Source organism: Heterocephalus glaber, unplaced genomic scaffold, assembly GCF_053883595.1.
Source record: "Heterocephalus glaber isolate CG9 unplaced genomic scaffold, H.glaber_assembly_v1.0 deba00000071, whole genome shotgun sequence".
Taxonomy (NCBI): domain Eukaryota; kingdom Metazoa; phylum Chordata; class Mammalia; order Rodentia; family Bathyergidae; genus Heterocephalus; species Heterocephalus glaber.
In genome coordinates this window covers 3443080-3461873 of record NW_028258137.1, presented here as the reverse complement: position 1 = coordinate 3461873, position 18794 = coordinate 3443080, and the positions used below count along the sequence as shown (strand labels likewise).

The 18794-nt window shown below is 43.5% G+C and overlaps 1 protein-coding gene across 4 annotated transcripts in view; it reads right to left on the bottom strand.

Moving 5' to 3' along the window:
* Nucleotides 1-16402, bottom strand: part of Mbtps1 (membrane bound transcription factor peptidase, site 1) — a 55104-nt gene extending 38702 nt beyond the window's left edge. The window contains exons 1-5 of one of the 4 annotated variants that reach the window (XM_021256644.2): nucleotides 16230-16401; nucleotides 5661-6146; nucleotides 4610-4867; nucleotides 2288-2435; nucleotides 1093-1296 (exon numbers count right to left, since the gene is read on the bottom strand). In XM_021256644.2, the coding sequence (XP_021112303.1) occupies nucleotides 1093-1105 (13 nt within the window). In that variant the 5' untranslated portion in view covers nucleotides 1106-1296; nucleotides 2288-2435; nucleotides 4610-4867; nucleotides 5661-6146; nucleotides 16230-16401. Of the gene's footprint in view, nucleotides 1-1092; nucleotides 1297-2287; nucleotides 2436-4609; nucleotides 4868-5660; nucleotides 6147-7339; nucleotides 7441-15567; nucleotides 15691-16229 lie in introns of all 4 variants that reach the window. The other 3 variants (XM_004842776.3, XM_021256643.2, XM_004842775.3) reach the window with 3 other exon arrangements.
* Nucleotides 16403-18794: the final 2392 nt, after the last annotated feature.

Here is an 18794-nt window from a genome sequence, read left to right as displayed (position 1 = left end):
TTTCAGCTTTGAGACTCCTGTACATATCAAGGTACCGTTATATAATCAATACACTATGGTAACTACTAAAATTATTGCTTTTTAAAAATACATAAAACTGATTTTAGAGGAATAAAAATGCATTTCTAATTAAAGAATTTGTTTTGTGAGGAAGCTCTCACTCTAAAAAGAAAAGGGCAAGAGGAAACAATTATTTTATTTTATTTTATTTCATTTTATTTATTTTTTTGGTATTGCGGATTGAACTCCAATCCTTGCACTTGCGCGGCAGGCGGCAAAACCACTGAGCTAAATCCCCGGCCCAGAAACAATTATTTTAATAAAAAAGGTCAACTGGCCAGGTGTTAAAAGTCTAAGCACCTTAGACCTGATGAGGGCCAAGGGTCTGAGGAAATCATAGGAAAGTCTGTCTTTATGCCCTGGGGGGAGGGTAAGACACCAAACCACTTGTAACTGGGGGCAAGACACTGGCTTACACTTAAGTCAGGTTAAAAGTTTTCACATTAGTTAAAATAGGAATGTTCTGCCACGATAGGTCAGTAAAAAAAAAGGAAAAGCTTTATTGGTTGTGAGTTTTATTTCAGAAGGTATGATGATTAATGCTGTTTCTTGTTCTGAAGCAGATGATTAGCAAGTGTGACAGTCAATCACCTAGTCACTCCTCATACAGGGGACCAAGACCAAATGATAAATGAACTGCCATGAATCTGCTCACATCCAGGTGACCATCTCTGAATGTCATCTCTTTTTGTGTAAGGTCACAGACCTCGGCAGTGCTGCCAGCCAGCTCAGGCTGTGAGCAGTGCTGTGCTTCTTGGTGTTTGTGTTAACGGGAAGGAAATGCTCCACAATCTGCCCCTTCTAACCTCAAAAACAGTAACAAAACTAAGGCTCATTTGGTGACAATTAGAAATCACAGAAACAGATGCCCCACATATCAGGAGTTAAAGACAGGGGTACTTTACTACCTCCAATTCAAAGGGCAGCAAAAAGGACAGATGCGTAAGGCGGCAGGGCTGTGGCACCAGGCACTCCAAGAAAGGACCTCATTGGCCACTGGCCTTTCTACACATCCCGATGGGCAGCACACACCTGTGTATCCCATCTGCCACAGCACGTCTGCCTGCAGCGTCTGGGCAACCTGGCGTGGAATGGCTCTCAGCAGCCGTCTACTCGAATGCCGTCCTGTGGCGTGCCAGAAGCCAGAGCCCAGGGACAGACTGGCTCTTCTCAGGGGACGTGATGACTGCCACTTCTGGCTCCACTGGGTTTCATTGCAAGGTACGAGAGTGTCAGCTAGAGTCAAGAAAGAGAATAATCAGAACCAAAGAGGATAAACATGCTACCTTGTCCTGGTGGGCAAAACTGTCACCCTGCAATGCGATGATTACCTTGAAGTCCTACTGGAAGGAAGGTAGGATTCTCTATTTTTTTTCCTTTGGTTTTTTTTTTGTTGTTTTTGGTTTTTTTTTGGTACCAGGGATCAAACTCGGGTCCTTGAGCTTGCACAGCAGGCGGTGAAACCACTGAGCTAAATCCCCAGCCTTTCCTTTGGTTTTTTTTCAGACAGGGTCTTGCTTTGTAGTGTAGGCTGGCCTTGAACTCATGTAACCCTGGCTGGCCTCAAACTCTAGGCAATTCCCCTGCCTCTGCCTCCCAAGTGCTGGGATTACAGGTGTGGACCACCATACCCAGCGCTCTATTTTTAAAAGATTTTCTAAATTAAATTATAATTATGGGACATTATTTAATTGCCTTATTATTCTAAATGTTTCTTTACTGAGAATTTTCAAACCAACGTACAGCAAAGATAGACTAAAAAAATAATTTGTAAAGAAATAAAGTAATCATCTTATTAAAACTGATGAAAGCCCGGATTTGTTTATCAGCAGCTTATTCTCACTTAACCAGAAGAAGGAAGAAAAAAAGCTGGAAAAACTGGCCACTGACTGATCATGAGGCTTTACTGTGCTGTACTTCTGGGATAGGAAAAAGCTGTGTTACCCCACCAAACATATCTGCAGCCAAACAGCAATAGAACCTTTTAAAAACTGTATATTGCTCAATGTTCTTACCTACAAGAATTTCACCTTCCAGCAAACCAGGCAGCAGGGTGAGGGTGAAGGAACTATTCTGTCTTAATTTTGTTGGTTGGACACCTGACTGTGTACCTTTGCCCAAACTTGCCAAACTACTAAAGGATAAATTTTATCATCTGTAAATCTCTTTATTTAAAATAAAAGGGGTAGGAGGAGGGTGTGTGAAACAAATACTACAAGAGATTTACCTTTCAAAGTCCATGTTATAATGAAGAGCAAACCATATTTCAAGTCAGTTTTAAGAGCAATCTATGCTATTGCACTTCATCTCTAAAACAAACTGCTCCCTTTTTTCTTCCAGCCTTTATCAGGCTACACTCATGAAGGTTCAGGGACCTGGGAAATACATACTCCTGTCAATTCCATGAAATAACTGTTTGCACAGTCCAACTGAAATTGTTCTGCACTGACCTGCTGTTGGCTCCGGCCCTTGAGTCAACAGCAGGACAATCTGGGAGTTACCAATGAAGAACGTCTGGAACAGGGAGGGGTTGGTTCTGCTTTGCCCTGAGCAGACAGGACTACATTTGAAGTATTGTATGTCTGGCCTTCTCTCTTTAAGAACAATCTAGAAAAGCTGGATTCAAAGAAAACAAATAAAATGGCAAGGGACATGAACCATGTCATGAATAACCACTGAAGGAACTGGGATTAGCTCTCAGAGGAAAAACCACCGCAGAAGACACCATGGACATCTTTAGAAAGACGGTATCTTCTTAGTGACTTTCAATGTTGTCTTGTGGAAAATGGGTTAGCTAGGCGTTAGGACCCACGGGATAAAACAAGCATGAGACAGGCTTCAACCCCAAATACGGCAAAACCTTCTTCCAACAAGAGATGTGAAAAGAAGTATCATTTAGTGTTACTTCCAGCAACCTGAACACTCTGCTAAGTACTCTTCCCACACATTACTTCATGAGAACCAGTCAAGTAGGTAGCACCTCTGCACTGGGGGCGAAGAACAGCAAAGCTTGGTGATGAAAAGGAGCTTACTACTCAAGGTCCTGGCTAAATATAAGAATAACAGGCACGGGTCGGGGATTTAGCTCAGTGGTTCCGCTGCCTGCCTCACAAGCGGAAGGACCCGAGTTCGATATCCAGTACCAAAAAAATAAATAAAAATAACAAACACATCAGGAGGCAGCACATTTCCTTACAGGGTGTCAGGCACAGCATGTGACTAACACAGTGGAGATGGTACAGATGGGAATCCCTGCCAGAACGGTCTACAGTTCTTGTACTAAAATTAGGCATCTCAGAGTCACCTACAACTTTCTAGAGCTCTGTAAGACGAATGTAGTAAAGTAAAAATAAAAATGAAGTTACGGCACAACACATTTGGCTAATTATACCAAGTCTGAGTTGTTTTTCTCTTCCTGGATCATTTAGAGGACTACTGCTTTTTATAGAGAAAAATAATATAAAACATCTGGACTAGCAGAAAAGGCTCTAAAGTCAGATGTCAGAAGTCTACAGCTGACTCAAGAACTGGATTGTCACACTATGGAAATAGGTTAACTCTTCCTAAAACGCACAAAACCTGAGCCTCTCAGGCCCAGTCTGATGGTAGACAAAGGAGAAAAAGCCCAATTCTCTCTCCTTTTCCCTCTAGTGAAAAAAAATGAGAGTAAACAACACAATTAGCAATGTATTAACTGGTTTATAATACACAGGAAAAAGCCTATGCTCTGGTAATACATAGACTTTGTAAACTATTTCACAATAAACATACAACTCATTACTTAAGGATAAACTCTCTCTTCAGTAGCCCAGCTGTGACGGGGCAGGAAAGCCTAAGCCCTGGCTGAGAAGGGAGCACCAACTCCTTCCAGCCTTGCACCTGCAGGCCGGTGGTGGAGACAAGTCCAGCTGAGGCACGGCTATTCATGGTCAGAGGGCTGGAAGAGAAACAAAATGAAACCCAAGGAAAAGATCTTTTACAAGAGTGATTGAAAAAATAAAAACCCTGCTGGGCATGGTGGCACATGCCTGTAATCCCAGCACTGTGGAAGGCTGAGGCAAACCCAGCCTGGGCAACTTAGCAAGACCCTGTCTGTCTCAAAAAATAAAAAAGGGCTGGGATGCAGCTCAGTGCAAAGGTCCCTAAGTTCAATCCCCAGCACTGCCAAAACAAACAAACCTCCACACTGCCATACTGAACAAAATGCAAGCACAGAGAAGACACAGGACCGAGAAGCACAGAGGAGGCAAGGTCTTTCCCTTCAGCATGTAAAGGGCTCTGCGCCTCCAGGTGAACCTGGGCAGAGACTACTCCAGCAGAAACGGAGATCACCACCACCCTCTAGTGCAGACCCTCGGAGCCTCCCCACCACAAGAGTAACATGTCTCTTCTTTAAAAAAGTGCCTGCCAGGAAAACATTCACAACTGGTGAACGAGATGAAGGGACACAGGAGTTCCCTGACCTACTTTCAGCTTTTGCACAGCATGTAATCCTCAAAGTGAAGCTGCACATACAGGGCACGGGATGACCAGAGGGCACAATACTCACACTCCGCGAACTTCAGGGAGCGAAAGACTTTCCGCTGGGGTGTTACCCGTTTGATGTTTGGATGATCTTCAAGTGTTAGCAGCCCCGCTTTCTGTTTCTCTTTTATCTGAATCACTTCAAAGTCACTAGGGTAGTCACTGGATGGATTGTTCCGAGGTATAATTCTCCAGTTGTCTACTTCACTGCTCTTCAGAGCACTTGAAATAAATGAATTTCTAGCTTTGGCCGTGAAGTATCCATTGAAAGCCACAATATATTCTGAAATCGATGACCACAAATAAAAATAAAAATTCATGTATATGTAACTCAGATTATATCTAACCTGAGATTTCACTGGTAAAAGAAAAATTATGGATCTGAAAACTCACAGTAAAACAAAGTGCAAAAAACAGAAAGACTAATTTAAATGTCCAGAACAGCAGCAGTTTGCCAAACTTTATTTTAACATTTAACATATTTAAATGTTTTAATGTTTTTAAACATTTTGTTTTATATGAATCCCCTGATCACATGGCATACAACATTCAAAACCAGATACCTGTGATGGGGGGGTGCTGCCTACATGCTCACCCTGCACTCTCCCACATCCCACCTGTGAGATTTTTAAAAAGCAAGTCTCTATAGGTGTTTAAACGTGCATTAAGGAAACACAGTTTTTTCAAATAGGAGAAAGAAATTCAGAGAATTGAATGTTCAGTTAATTTTACTGAAAAAACCAGAACTGTAGAATAGATAATACCACATTATTTTCTTAGTTACTTTCATCTGGTCACTTGAACTTTAGAGCAAACATTCAGCACCTCCAAACCACCTATCCTCAACAGCTACAATGGCATGTGATCCAAAATCAAACTGTAGGTTAACTTCCTTGTTTCACAGGAGCAAACAACCTGGGAAAACAAACTTAAGCAAAGCTGACATCCAGGTGTTGCCCATTCATCCCACCTGAAATGAATTTGAAAAGGACAAATTCCTTGGCAAAAGCTAATACTTATATTAAGTTTGAAGACAACAGGGTGGGAGGTCCTAAAATGTAAGCTGATGTCATTACCATATTCCACAACTGTTGAGGAGAATTCCACCTTTAAAGTCAGGTGGGAACAGCCAGGGCATGGGGCCTTTTCAAACGATTTCTTTTCCAGTCTGTCACCCAGATGTTTCTTCCCACAGAGCAAAACCACTAGCAGAAGCAGCCAGATGTTGACAAGCTTCATGGTCATAGGTGAATACGGTCATAAAAATCACATAAATTCAAATCACACTTTTGTCTTCCTTGGTTAGGAGTGAATTTTTGTTTTGGCTAAGAGCTGCAACATTACTGATCAGCTGTCTTACAGTCTTGTCCAACGTAAATAAAAGTGAAGTCCCATGGCCTTTTGTGGCTTGGCCTGAAGAGAGGCTTTCATTTCTTTCTCCGCTTCTTCTCCATCTTGGAGATGAGGCCTCTCTCATTCGGGCCGAGACAACTGAGTCCTAGACTCCATTTGGACCACAGAACCAAGTCCAACGGAGCTGATTACTTGCTCTGTGAGCCAATCTGCGAGACAGAAAACATCATACATATACACCTGTAGCACTCTGACATACCACATATGACTTATATTTACAATTTAGATAAAAGAGTCAAAAAGACACTCCAGTTAGAAGACGAATGTGTAACACAGCCATGAAACATCTCATTGTTTCACTTTTATTTACTTCTCACTGGTTTCACACACAAAAATGTTTTAAGGCAGTCTTAAAAATAAAAGAGGGCCGGGGATTTAGCTCAGTGGTTCTGGTGCCTACCTCGCAAGCACAAGGTCCCGAGTTCGATCCCCGGTACCCCCCCCAAAATGAAATAAAATAAAGTAAAAATTAAAAAGGATACAAGCCAGGGATTTAGCTCAGTGGCACCGAGCCTGCCTTGCAAGCACAAGGTCCTGAGTTCAACCCCCAGCACTGGAAAAAGAAAGGAAGGAAGGAAGGACAGAAAGAAAGAATAAAATAAATGAGAAAAATGAAAGAAATAAAAAATGACTAAATAACACCAGGAATAGGAAGTGGGTTGGCCCAGACGATCCCAGCAGCCAAAGAAGAAGGGAGCATAATGCTTCGCTTTGCTTCTTTTTCAGATGCTCCACTTTTCTATTTTGCAACTCTCCATCTCTAGGGCACTTCCCAAGCCAGCACTTTAATTTTCCCCAAATTTCATCAATTTTTTAGGTTAAAGTATAGAGACACTGTATTAAAATTACTCAAATATTGAAATACTTTCTGCCAATTCTATAAGAAGAGGATAAAATTATTTTAGTCTTTAAATTTACTTTTTGAAATTTAATCCCATTCCCCTCACCCCTCCCCATGCATTAAATTTACTTTACATGAAGTCTCAAACTGAAACTCCTAAATTTGTTATAAAACCAGGTTATCTCTTTCCTGAAAGTAACAAGAGAGGACAATTAGCATGGAAAGATGCTGATAAGGAAAATGTTATTTTGAGTATGAAATTACTCATGGGCACAGATATCTTCCAAAATATCTGAAATGTAGGAAAAAAAATAGTCACTATTCAAAATGAAAAAGAACAGCAGCTAAAAAAAAAAAACAATGGTGGCTGTAGCATGACCAGAAAAATCAATTACGATGATCACACCAGAGATATAAATAATCCAGCGGAGGGAGATAATGAAGGAAGACAGGCCTTGTGTTGTGACAAGAAGAAACCACTCAAAACAAGGAGTGAGCCACCTTTCCAGGGAGGCGGTCCTTGTTCAAATCATTCCTTTGGCAGGAACTGGTACTTCAGAGCACGGAGAGTTTCTGGTTTCTGTAACTATCCACATGTACTTCTGCAAACAGGAAAAACAGAGAAAGTACAAAGGGTATGAACCATGTACAGGGTTTTTTAAAGTTTAACAAGTAGGAACTTTGTTGCTGTGACAACAAAAGATCCTGGAAAACAGGCCTATCTCTAGAACTGGCGCTATGGCTGGTGGGACAGACTCAGCAGGGATGAGTGGACCTTACTTTATCTCTGACCATCTCAGCAGGAAGAGCACCAGCATGCCAACTGTAAGAGCAAAGATGATGAGAACAAAACCCACAAGACACAGTCAGTAGGACAGCAGCAGTGGACACTGACAGCTACCCCAACACATTTCACAGCCGCCACCCAGACTTTTGGTTGATGCTTCCCACAATGGAGTATCCAAGAATATAATTTCATGAAGCACATACACAGCGTAATTAAAGACTGCTGGCCAAAGAAGATAAAACTAGCCACTGATAATAGTGGTTCTCATGTTATAGTAAATTAATACATATTTAAAAGATTTAAATGAGCCTCTCACTCAATTTTTTGAAAAATGACCGAAAAGATCTCCTAAAACTCTTTTGCCTCAAGCTAAAGACTATGACCTTCTGGGGTTACATATAATACAAATATTAGTGAGCAATACTAGTGAGAAGATCTAAGACTTAACTGAGTTCAATCAACTCTAACTGAGCCTGTTTCAATAATTCATTCACATGTAGCGACACTGAACTTCTACTGTACTGTGGTCTTCTTGTAAAAGAGGACTAATATTTAATATTCTCTCACACAGTAGGTGGAGGTTTGACTGGAAATAAGTGATCTGGAGGTTTTCAAATGAAAAAAGTCCATAAGGTATTCAGTTCTTCCCACATAAAAATATAAACTCCAGGTTTTTGGAAAACAGATCACCAAGAAGGTCACATCACAGGGCAGTCTGCCTTAGTCATTAAATAATCATGCAATTTCATAGAGGGCTTACCGAATTAAGACACTGCAGCAGGGCAAAGACCTAAGTCAGGGACACAGCCCTACACATGTGTGGCAGCGAAGGAGTCCGAGCACAAACACAACACCTACACAAAACACAGGAAAGTACTATACAAGGAGAGGCAAGAGCATATTGTCAGGCAAGCTGAACTGAGACTGAGGGTCCCCTCTTCAGTGGAGAGGTGGCTTCTGCCGATGAGGCAGCACTGCTGAGCTGGGCAGAGCCTCAAGCACAGGACTGGGGGAGGAGGAGCACAGCACCCTGAGCAGAGAACATAGGATCAGCAGGAGGCCCAGAGGGAGGCGGAGAGCTGCCTGCCTGGAGGGGCTGAAAGACTGAGTGGGTGAGGAGCTCAGGCAGATACTAGGTATGAGCAGAACAACTCCTAAACTGGAACACAGACATCTCCACACACTGCAGTGGACTGTGCAAGCTCAGACAGCCACAGGATGAGACTGCTGAGCAACCTCTGACCTCATGGAGCTTACCATTCAGTGCAGCAAGACAGAAACAAGCTAAAACATTCAGCATTCAGTGAGTGATGAACATGACGTTTGGAAAGGAGAAAAGGTAAAGCGGAGATGGTTGAGTGTGTAGTTGGAGTGCCACAGAAGCCTCTAAGAAGGGAACTTTTGAATAAAAACCTGAAGGAAGTAGGAAGCTGGCCATGTTCACTGGGGAAAGAACATTCCAGGCAATGGGAGAAATGCAAAAGCCCTCTGACACGGAGCACGCCTGGAGTGTGCGAGAAAAAGCAAAGGAGCCAGTGTGGTTGGAGCAGTGTGAACAAAGGGAAGGCAGAGATGATAAGTAACAGGGAGCCGGACCAGGGAGGGCCTTGCAAGTCACAGAGGACTTCATTTTCAAAGAGGAGGAGAAGCACGAGCTGATTCTGAGCAGGAAGGGGGCAGGGCTCACTCTGGGTTCTGTGCAGAAGAGGCAGGGGCAGAAGGAGGATCAACTGGAAGGCTCATGCATTTAATAAACCAGGGACAGACGTTGTCCTGGAGCAGGTTACAGAGATAGGAAAGCAGACTCGATGGACTGCCGATGACCAGCCATGGGAGGGCTACTGCGAGGAAGGGGTCAAGGTCACACCAAGCCTCTTGGCCACCTGAGCCAATGACACATGCCCCTGAGATGAAGACCACAGCGAAGCTGGCTCGGGAGCACAAGGAGATGCTGAGCTATGACTGTGTGAAGTTTAGGATGAACATCAGAGCTGAGGAGCAGGGCTGGGGGCAGAATCCCAGGCAATCCAGGGCCTTTTCTTTGGGGGGAGACAACAGACAGAGGGCAAGAAGATCAAAAGAAAACCAAATCCAGACTATGATCACAGAAGGGAAGGCCACCAAGAGACCATTGACTAGTGATTAAAAAGTCACTGAACCCTGCCAGCAAAGAGCCACCCTAGTGTACAAACAGCCCAGCCCCAGACCGCACTATACCAGGCTTGTCCACTCCAGGTACCTGCTCTCATCTCTGTACCCACCAGCACTGGAAGGAAGGAATGAGGAAAGACACCACGTACAAAAGTCCTGTGGGGATAAATGGCAAGGCTGAAAATGACCGAAAATGACCAAGCACCTCCCTGCTTTGTTTGGATCTAGTCTAGCTGCTTATGTTCCTAAAGGTAAACTGAAACCAGGCTCTCGGAAGAGAGCCATGTGAAGGACCCATGGCTCAAAATTATGATGTAAGATCCTGAAATTTCTAGTTTCCCAGCCTAGAATAAGAAGGCCTCAAAATAAGTTTCCCTTGAGAAAACAAAAATGCCACTAGGGGGCTAGAAACCAACGAACAACAGCATGGACAGGGGCCCGTAAGGCCAGACATTTATGACCATTCCTGGGCCCAATGAACACTATTTACAAAGGGAGAAGGGTGACGGCAGTGGAGAAACCTCATCCTGTCATCCAAGTTAACCAGCCACAGCATGCTCAGGCCCAGGTCTGCCTGAGCAGAGGCACTGAGAAGAGCCCAGGTTTGCTTCTGCGATGACTTGCCAAAGATGCACAGCTGGAGTCAAATCATAAATTCTGAAGGGACCTCACACAAGGAACATTCCACAAGGAAACGCTACACTCCTGGACTGTTACACAGAGTGACCTCAAGGATCCCCAGAGATGGGACAGAGCTATACCTCGAGTGAAATTAAAGGTATGAGGCCTAATATGACTGGTTCCAGGACCCCTCAAAATCCACAATGCTCAATTGATATTGTGAAATAGGGAGAAAAGGTCTAAAGGAGTAGGGGAGGTGGAAGGGGTAGGGGAAAGGAAAGAAGGGAAAGGAAAGAAGGGAAAGGAAAAATATGAGGAAAGCAAAAACATGGAAACAAAGTCTTTGTAAATAGGGAAGGGAGGGCAGGGGAATGGGGAAAAATTAAGAACCAAGATACAGCATGTAAAGGTATAAGATCCCAATGATGAATCTAATTGTATTGTATACCGAAAATGTACCAATAAACTTAATGGGGAAAAAAAATCCACAATGATCAAGGGCCCTACATAAAATGCACATCTTCCTATAGACTTTAAATCACCACTAGATTATTTATAATACATGATACAATGTAAATATTATGCAAACAGTTGTTATACGATATTGCTTAGTAAATAAGGACAAGGGAGAAAGTCAGTACATGTTTAGCACAGATGTAAATTTTTTGCCCAAATATTTCCAATCAGTGGCTGGCTGATTCTGTGGGTATGGAACCAGAGTAGACCTGGTCTGCTGAGGACCTGACAGATTTCCTGAGGAAACTCACACTAAAGAAAATATCTATTAAAATTAACCTTAGTGTTTCTATGATTCACCTTGTGACAGAAAAAAATGAAGCAATCAATATATAATAAAAATATATATATATATAATACAAATCACATTTAAGAATTTAGCAAACTCAATAAATGTTCTCATATGTTGCTGGTAAAAATAAAAAACCCTTATAATCTTTTAGAGTGACAATTTGCTGATAGGTATTAAACACTTTATAATGGACATTAAAAACCTTTTGGCTTAATAAACCCAATAGTAACAATAAAAGCATTTACTGAGCATTTATTATCTATTGGGTGTTATTCTAAGTAACTGGTATGCATTAACTCATTTAATCCTCACAAAAAATGACTATGACCCCTATTTGCAGATGGAAAAACTGAGGTCCAGCAGAGGTAAGCCATTTGCCTTCCCCAACCCCTGCCCGGGAACTCAATAGGTCTGGTTCCAGAGGCCAAACTTTTCAGAGTGAAGGAGCCTGCTTTTCTATAATCTCCCCTAGGAATTCATTCCAACATGTGTGAATCAGAAAGCACACAATGATTTATGTCCAAGGATATGTACTGAAGATTATAATTGAGAAAAATGAGAGACCATCTAAATGTGCAATAGTAGAGGGCAAGTGGAATAATTATGGTTCATCTGTAGTAGGGAATGCCTTGCAGCAATTTCAGACTGTTTCTGTGCTGGGCTGAACAATGGTCCCCCCAAAATGTCCATGTCCTCAGCCCCAGAAACTATGAACATTACTTTCTATGGACAGTGAGGCTTCCTCCAGTATCCAGGTGGGGGAAGTGTGATTACGTGAGTTGAGCAGAGTGGGTGGTGGGAGGTGTGATGATGGAGGCAAGGAGTTGAGGGAGGAGAAAGAAGTCAGGAGGCAACACAGCAGTGAGCTCCAGACACTAGCAAGGAAAAGGTCAGACACAGATTCTTTCCTCAGCCTCTATAAGGAACCAGCCTTGACAGTGCCTTGACTTTGCCCAGTGAGCCTGCTTTAGGACTTCTGACCTCTAGACGTGTAAGACAGGAAATCCGTGTTGATTAAGCCACTGTTATATCAGCAATAAGAATATGAGTAAATGCCAATGAAATATTAAATACTTCATAGATAGTATGATCCAATTTTTTATTTTTTAAATATGTGTAGGGCACCGGAAAAAAAACACACTGAAAAAATATACCAAAACGGTAACCGCAGTCCTACCTTATAATAGGATAGTCACAAATTATTTTCTTTTAAATTCTATTTTATTTATATTTTTACAAAAAGCATGTTACTTTTATAATTAAACATGCTGTTTAAATGTTTTAATAAACCTTTTAAAAAATTTTTGAAAGAAAAACAAATCACAATTTCTAGTGAGAAAGTGGCACAAAAATTCAACTGTGTTTATTTTTTGTGTACATACAGTGAGCTTAAAAGAGATCTATTTCCTAGGAATTTTTCTAAAAAAAAAAATCTGTCTCCAAGCCAGGTGTGGAAGTGCATGCCTATAATTCCAACAACTATGCTGGGAGACTAAAGCAGGAGGATCTCAAATTCAAGTCCTGCCTGGGCAACTCAGTGAGATTCTGTCTCAAAACAGAAAAATAAAAAGGGCTGGTGATGTAGGGTAATGTAAAAACTCTGGGTTCAATCTGCAGTACAAGAAGAGAAGAGGAGACAAGAGGAGACAAGAGAAGAGAAGAGAAGAGAAAAATCTGTCTCCAGCTACCACCAGCCTATAGAAAAGATACCCTTTGAAAACATTTTGCTCCTAGCTGGTTCATTAAGGAAAGGCTTATCATTTGTATTATCACTTACTCTCAGAACTTTTACTTAGGCTGCTACCAGCCCCACTAAATGGTGATTAGATTTAATTTCCATGAATTCTTTATGTGGAATACCTGAGTTATCTTCCCAGAAAAGGCATACCCTAAAAGATGGTATTTCCACCTATGAACTTTTCCATGAGTTTTCCTATACCTTTAATACAGGTGTAATAAAAAGATAAACCTGAGATCAAATACTAAATGAAAGATACAGTTTAAATTGTATGCTCCGGTATAAAATGTGTGAAAAGGAGACAAAGCAGAGGAAATACATAATTTGGGCAGGCAACTGATCTAGCTGACACCTAACTTGCCTTGCAGTTCTGAAACTCATAATTTGCATAATGAATATCACAAAGATTATACTCCTGGGTATAACTTAAATATATCTGAAACTATTTCCTTAAAAATAATTTATAAACATAATTCAGGTGAGAGGAAATTACTTGTATCACATGATAATCATCTAACTATGCAGTTATACCTTGCTTTTTAATAAACTAGTTTACTGAAATAACACCAAAGACTGAATTGTATTTAGATTATGAAAGGGTACTATACAGTTTAATTAAAAGCTGCCTGAAAAACTACCACTTTTGTAACTAATTGCATAGTCGGCTGTAGTACCATTGTTTAACAGGCTAACAATTAAGCAATACCAGAACAAACTATCTTAAAATAAAGGTGTATTCTTAAGCCTGAGTGAACCATTTCTTCTGGCACATTCTGTCCATCAGTACTGTATTTAAAAAAAAAAAAAATTCTTTAGCCCAATGTGTCAGTAGAGCACCCTGTCTACAGTGTATCACTGCCTCTTCTTTCACATATTTGCTCTGGGCTCCTAGCAGTCTTCTCTTATCCTTTTGCCATCTAAAACTAGTCAGCCACAGTAGGCGCCACCAAACTTCCTATCCTACCACATCTTAAATCAGTTTCCTTAGGCAAACAGAACCTTGTCAAAATTAATAAATCTACTTAATGGATTTCTGCAGCACATCAAAACGGATCAGGCCACAAGGAAACAGAAATCAACTTTTTTTAATCACTTCAACCTGCCTCAAAGTAAAACACTGAAAGAGACCATTCTATCTTCAACCTCCGTCCCCCACCCAAACATGAAAAGGAAGGTCAAATCTCCTGTTCTTAGTATTTCAGGTTTCCAAAAGTTAGAGTGGTCATTCCTAAAAGGGCGAGGAGACAGGGCATTAGGCCCCACTAAAGACACTAATGGGAAATGTGCAGTTCACTTCTGCTTTCAGTCTTCCTACTTTTGTTATTCTAATTATTTGTGACACTTGTGGCGGCTGTCATGCAAATAAAAAGGCAGTCCAAGAACAACCTGTCATGGGCTGATAGAAAATACAATCAAAGAACATGAATTTGCAAGAAATGATAAACATCTGACCAAAATAGACACCCCTTCATTCCTATGTGAGTCAAAGATCGTGGGCCTGGGATTTAGCCCCGTGGTTCCGCCGCTTACCTTGCAAGCACAAGGTCCCGAGTTCGATCCCACGTACCAAAAAAAAAAAAAAAAAAAAAAAAAAAATCTCTGGGCTGGGGATTTAGCTCAGTGGTTCCGCCGCCTGCCTCGAAAGCACAAGGACCGGAGTTCAATCCCCGATAACTAAAAAAAAAAGATCCTGCCAGCACTGCATGAGAACTTCCACTTTTACACAGAAACGACAAATTCTTGCTGTTGCTTGGGGAACTCAGTGGAGACTTAGGAGGCCCTAATAAAAAGCTGCTGTCATGGGTATCACACACTGTAGCATAAAATTTTATTTGCAAGAAGTGTTCTGCATGTTGGTCTTCATGGTACATGCTTGTTATCCCAGCACTCAAGAGGCTAAGGCAGAAGGACTGCTGAGCACTCCGGGCCACCCCAGGCTACATAATGAGTTCAAAGCCGGCCTGGACTACATAGCGAGACCCTGTCTCAAAAAACCAAAGGGAAAAAAGTTCTCTATGAATTATTTTTTAAAATGTAGGCTACCCATACAATGGAATATCATTTGGTCATAACAAGGAATGAAGTACTGATACATGCTAGCTACAGCTTGGGTGAGCCCTGAAAACACTGTAAGTGAAAGAAGCCAGACACAAAAGGCCAAATATCATGACTTCTTATTTGAAGAGATGAAATACTAAGAAATGGCAAATCTAGGGAGACAAAGTAGATTAATGGGGCTGAAAATGGGTACTGACTGCCAGTGAACAGAGGGGTCTTCTTGGGGTGATGGAAATATTCTAAGAGCGGATTGTGGTGATAACTGCACAACTCTGCATTTAATGCAGTATATAAATTCTACCAAAATGAAGCTCTTATATGAAAACATAGCTATACTAAGAAAGGATTCTGCAGCTCAATAAAAAACTGGAGAGAAAACTGCTCTTATGCAAGCCCCTCCTTTTTATACACTTGTAAACCTGAAACCCAAAATATTAGAGGTGCTCACTAGCATAGAGCCACGAAAGGCTCTACAATTCAACCTCCAGGTCTTCTTGCTCCTGTCATTTGGAAGCGTCACTTAGAATTTAATGTAAAAGTAAATATTTAACTTAATTTGTACAGACCAGCAGACCAAGATTTTCAGGGGCTCTACAGGCACGGGGTAAACATCTTAATAAAAATGAAGCCGACGATCGACAGCAGTCTTCGGTAGTAGCACCACCATGCCGTCCGTGGCAGGTCAAGATCTAGGGAGGTTTAAAAGTTCTCTATGAATCATCTTTATGGTTCTGAGTTACCAACCTCTCCCGTCTTTATCCGTCACAGGCCGCGTTCTAAGCATTAGCGGTGCAAAGCAGACGAGCTAAAATGTGGGCCGGAACTGCGGTCTCTTAACACCTGACACCTGCAGCTGCCTGGAAGCACCCAGACATGAGCGGCTGTCTGGAAGCCCCGGGCCAGAGCCCACACTGCACCGCTCCGTTAGAGTTTATTTCACATAAAGAAATAACAGACTGGCAGAAGCTACCCAACCGTGTGCCGGTGCGGGAGCCCGCCGGACAGGCCCGGCGCTGCGGGTGGCTGGGGGATGTCCGAATGGTGCCGGGAAGGTGTCCCGGCGGTGAGGGCCGGGCCGGCGCCGTCTAGCCGCAGTGCAGGGTCGGCGGGACAGGAGGAGCCCAGCGCCTCGGGCCTCGGGCGCGGCCGGCTCCTGGGACGCGTGCGGCCGTCCGCAGGCCAGAAGGGGCGGCAGCTCCGGGTGCCCGGGCGAGGGCTGCTTACGTACCTTCGGCCGCCTCAGGCTCGGAGCCGGCAGGCCAGGGATAACGGAGCCTCCGCCGCGAACACGCTACGACTCTCCATTCGGGGCTGTTTACTCACAACTCTCGCGAGACTCCGGCACTGGCGGAGGGGCCCACGGTCGGGCAGTCGGCCCAGCGTGCGCGCACCGGGAACCGCGTGCGCGCTCCCGGGGCCCAGGGCCGCGGATGCACACCGGGAGAGTGGACTGAAGTCTCGCGATACTTGCAGGCCCGGCTAAGTGGGCGTAGCCCGCTCGCGTGTGTGGTGTACTGCGCCAGTCTCGGGCTTGGATTCTCTGGGCTTTAGAACCAAGAGCTGGGGAAAGCAGCACAGACCTGAAAGCAGCCGGGTTCTAGATAGGACGAGAAGCTCCTGTCCGTGGCGAGAAGCTCCCCGCCTCGCCGGCTTCTGCCATCCACGTGAGGAAAGCGCGTTACTCTAGCGATAGCTCTTCCTGCCGGAGTCCAAATCCAAGCAAATTCCGGTCCTCCGCGCTAGGGTGGCCTAGGATCCCCACCCTCGCCTATTGGCACCCCCAGGCACCTCCTCCGGACAACTCTCTCACCCACCCGTAAGCTGAGACCCGGGCAGGTGACTGAAATGAATCTGAACCCACCCAGACATGGAAACCCTAAATCCCATCTACGCACCCTCCTAAACCGTCACGGCCTTGGCCTGAGTGCTGGGAGGGCTCTTGTGCTGCGACAGATCTCTGGGCTTTGTGAAAACAGTACTTATTTATTGCCAACTGCTTACTTTCCTTTTTTGAAGAAACAGATGTGTAAAACACTGAAAAGTGTCCCTGCCAAAAAAAACCCACCCCACCTGGGTGATTCAGATACTAGGATGACTGGTGGTTTTCAGTCTCAATGTTGAGCTGGCCCCTGCTTGGTCCTAAGCGCAGAACAGCAAGCATGTTCCAGTAGAACTAGTGGGCAAGGATGTGCTACCTGGCCAGACAAAACTGTAGAACCTGAACATTCCACGGCACCATAGTAATGCTGAGTGGTACCAATATGGCAAGAAGTCACAGCACCTTTTTCTTAACAATGATTTAAATTATTTCAACACAGTGGATAAGACAATCTCCAACACCATATCCCACCTCAGACATACTTTGTGACGCTAACCAAGGTGTTTAACCTCTGTATCTCAGCCTTCTCACCCAAAAGCCAGGGATACTAATAACGTACCTCACAGGATGAGGACCACAGGAAACACATAATGTAGATGACCCATTTATAATCAATAAATGGTAGTGGATTCTTCAGATCTTTCCAGAGAGCTTGATGTTAGGAACTTTCAGAGAATTCCTTTCTGTATTTCCAAATCTTGAAAGTACTTCCTTCTGCCACCACATAAATGCATTTGATTTTAAACTTAAGTCATTCTGTTCTAACTTGGGGTGAAATAATTTTGACCAGGGTTCTTTTAACAGCTCTGTAGTCACTATGCCATTGACTATGGCCCAGGCATCTGGAACTGGGTAGACTACTCGGTTGTAAACATCCCTGAAGCCCCGAAGGGAAGAGGATCCTGTTGCCAGTTCCTTAGAATGCCTGTAAGCTGGAGCACAGGGCAGAGAAGTCCCTTGGATATCACCAAGGGCTGAAACCTAAAGGATCTTGGTCTGGCACTTTTCCACCAATCCAGGTCCTAAGATAACTTCTTAAACTCATACTTCATGTACAGAACAAAGCATCTGCAATTCCATGGATGAGTGAATCTGTATTCCAATTGTTATTTTATAGAATAACAGCAGATGGTGCAGGCATCAGCCGAACAGGGGAAAGCCAGAGTTCCCAAGTTGCAGGTCCCAGCTCTGACAGCTACTCTACTCTACAAGCACAGAGGTCCTAGTGGAGCTGCACAGCCAGCAGCGCCATGTATGGAGCTCCTTTTAGGGCACAGCAGCTTCAACTTGGCACAGACACTGAGACCTTGAGGCAAGACTGCTAACACTGCTGCTCAATCTGCCCATGGAGATACCCATCTCCATAGCTTCCTCACCAGCACACTGTAGGTTTCAGGGCTTTTCTGAGGACCACAGCTTAATGTTCATGGTTGCCCGGAGGTCTCTCCTAAGCTGCACAAGAGGAAGAAGGCACTGACTGAGCCCGAGGCCTGCCACTACCTTCAACAGATCGTCTTGGGCTGCCAATACCTACACCAAAACTGGGTTATTTACTGGCACCTTGGGGTGGGCAAACTTCCTAAATGAGGAACTGGAGGTCAAACAGGATTTGGAACAAGCAACAAGTGGTGAATATCATAGGGAGCAGAGGAAGGCCCTGCATGGGTTCTAACTACCTAGCTCCCAAGGTGGCAAGCCAGAAAGGACATGTTTGAGGCAGACGTGTGGTCCATCACGTATACATAGTGGGCACTGTTTGAGACCTCCTGCCTAAAAAAGCCCACCCTCTCCATCAAGAATGAATCCAGTATTCCCAAGCTCATCAACACTGTATACCTGGCCCCACAACTACAGCCAACCTTAAAAGTGCTCAGAACACTCCGCTGTATTAACCAACAGTTGGGCGAAACTACC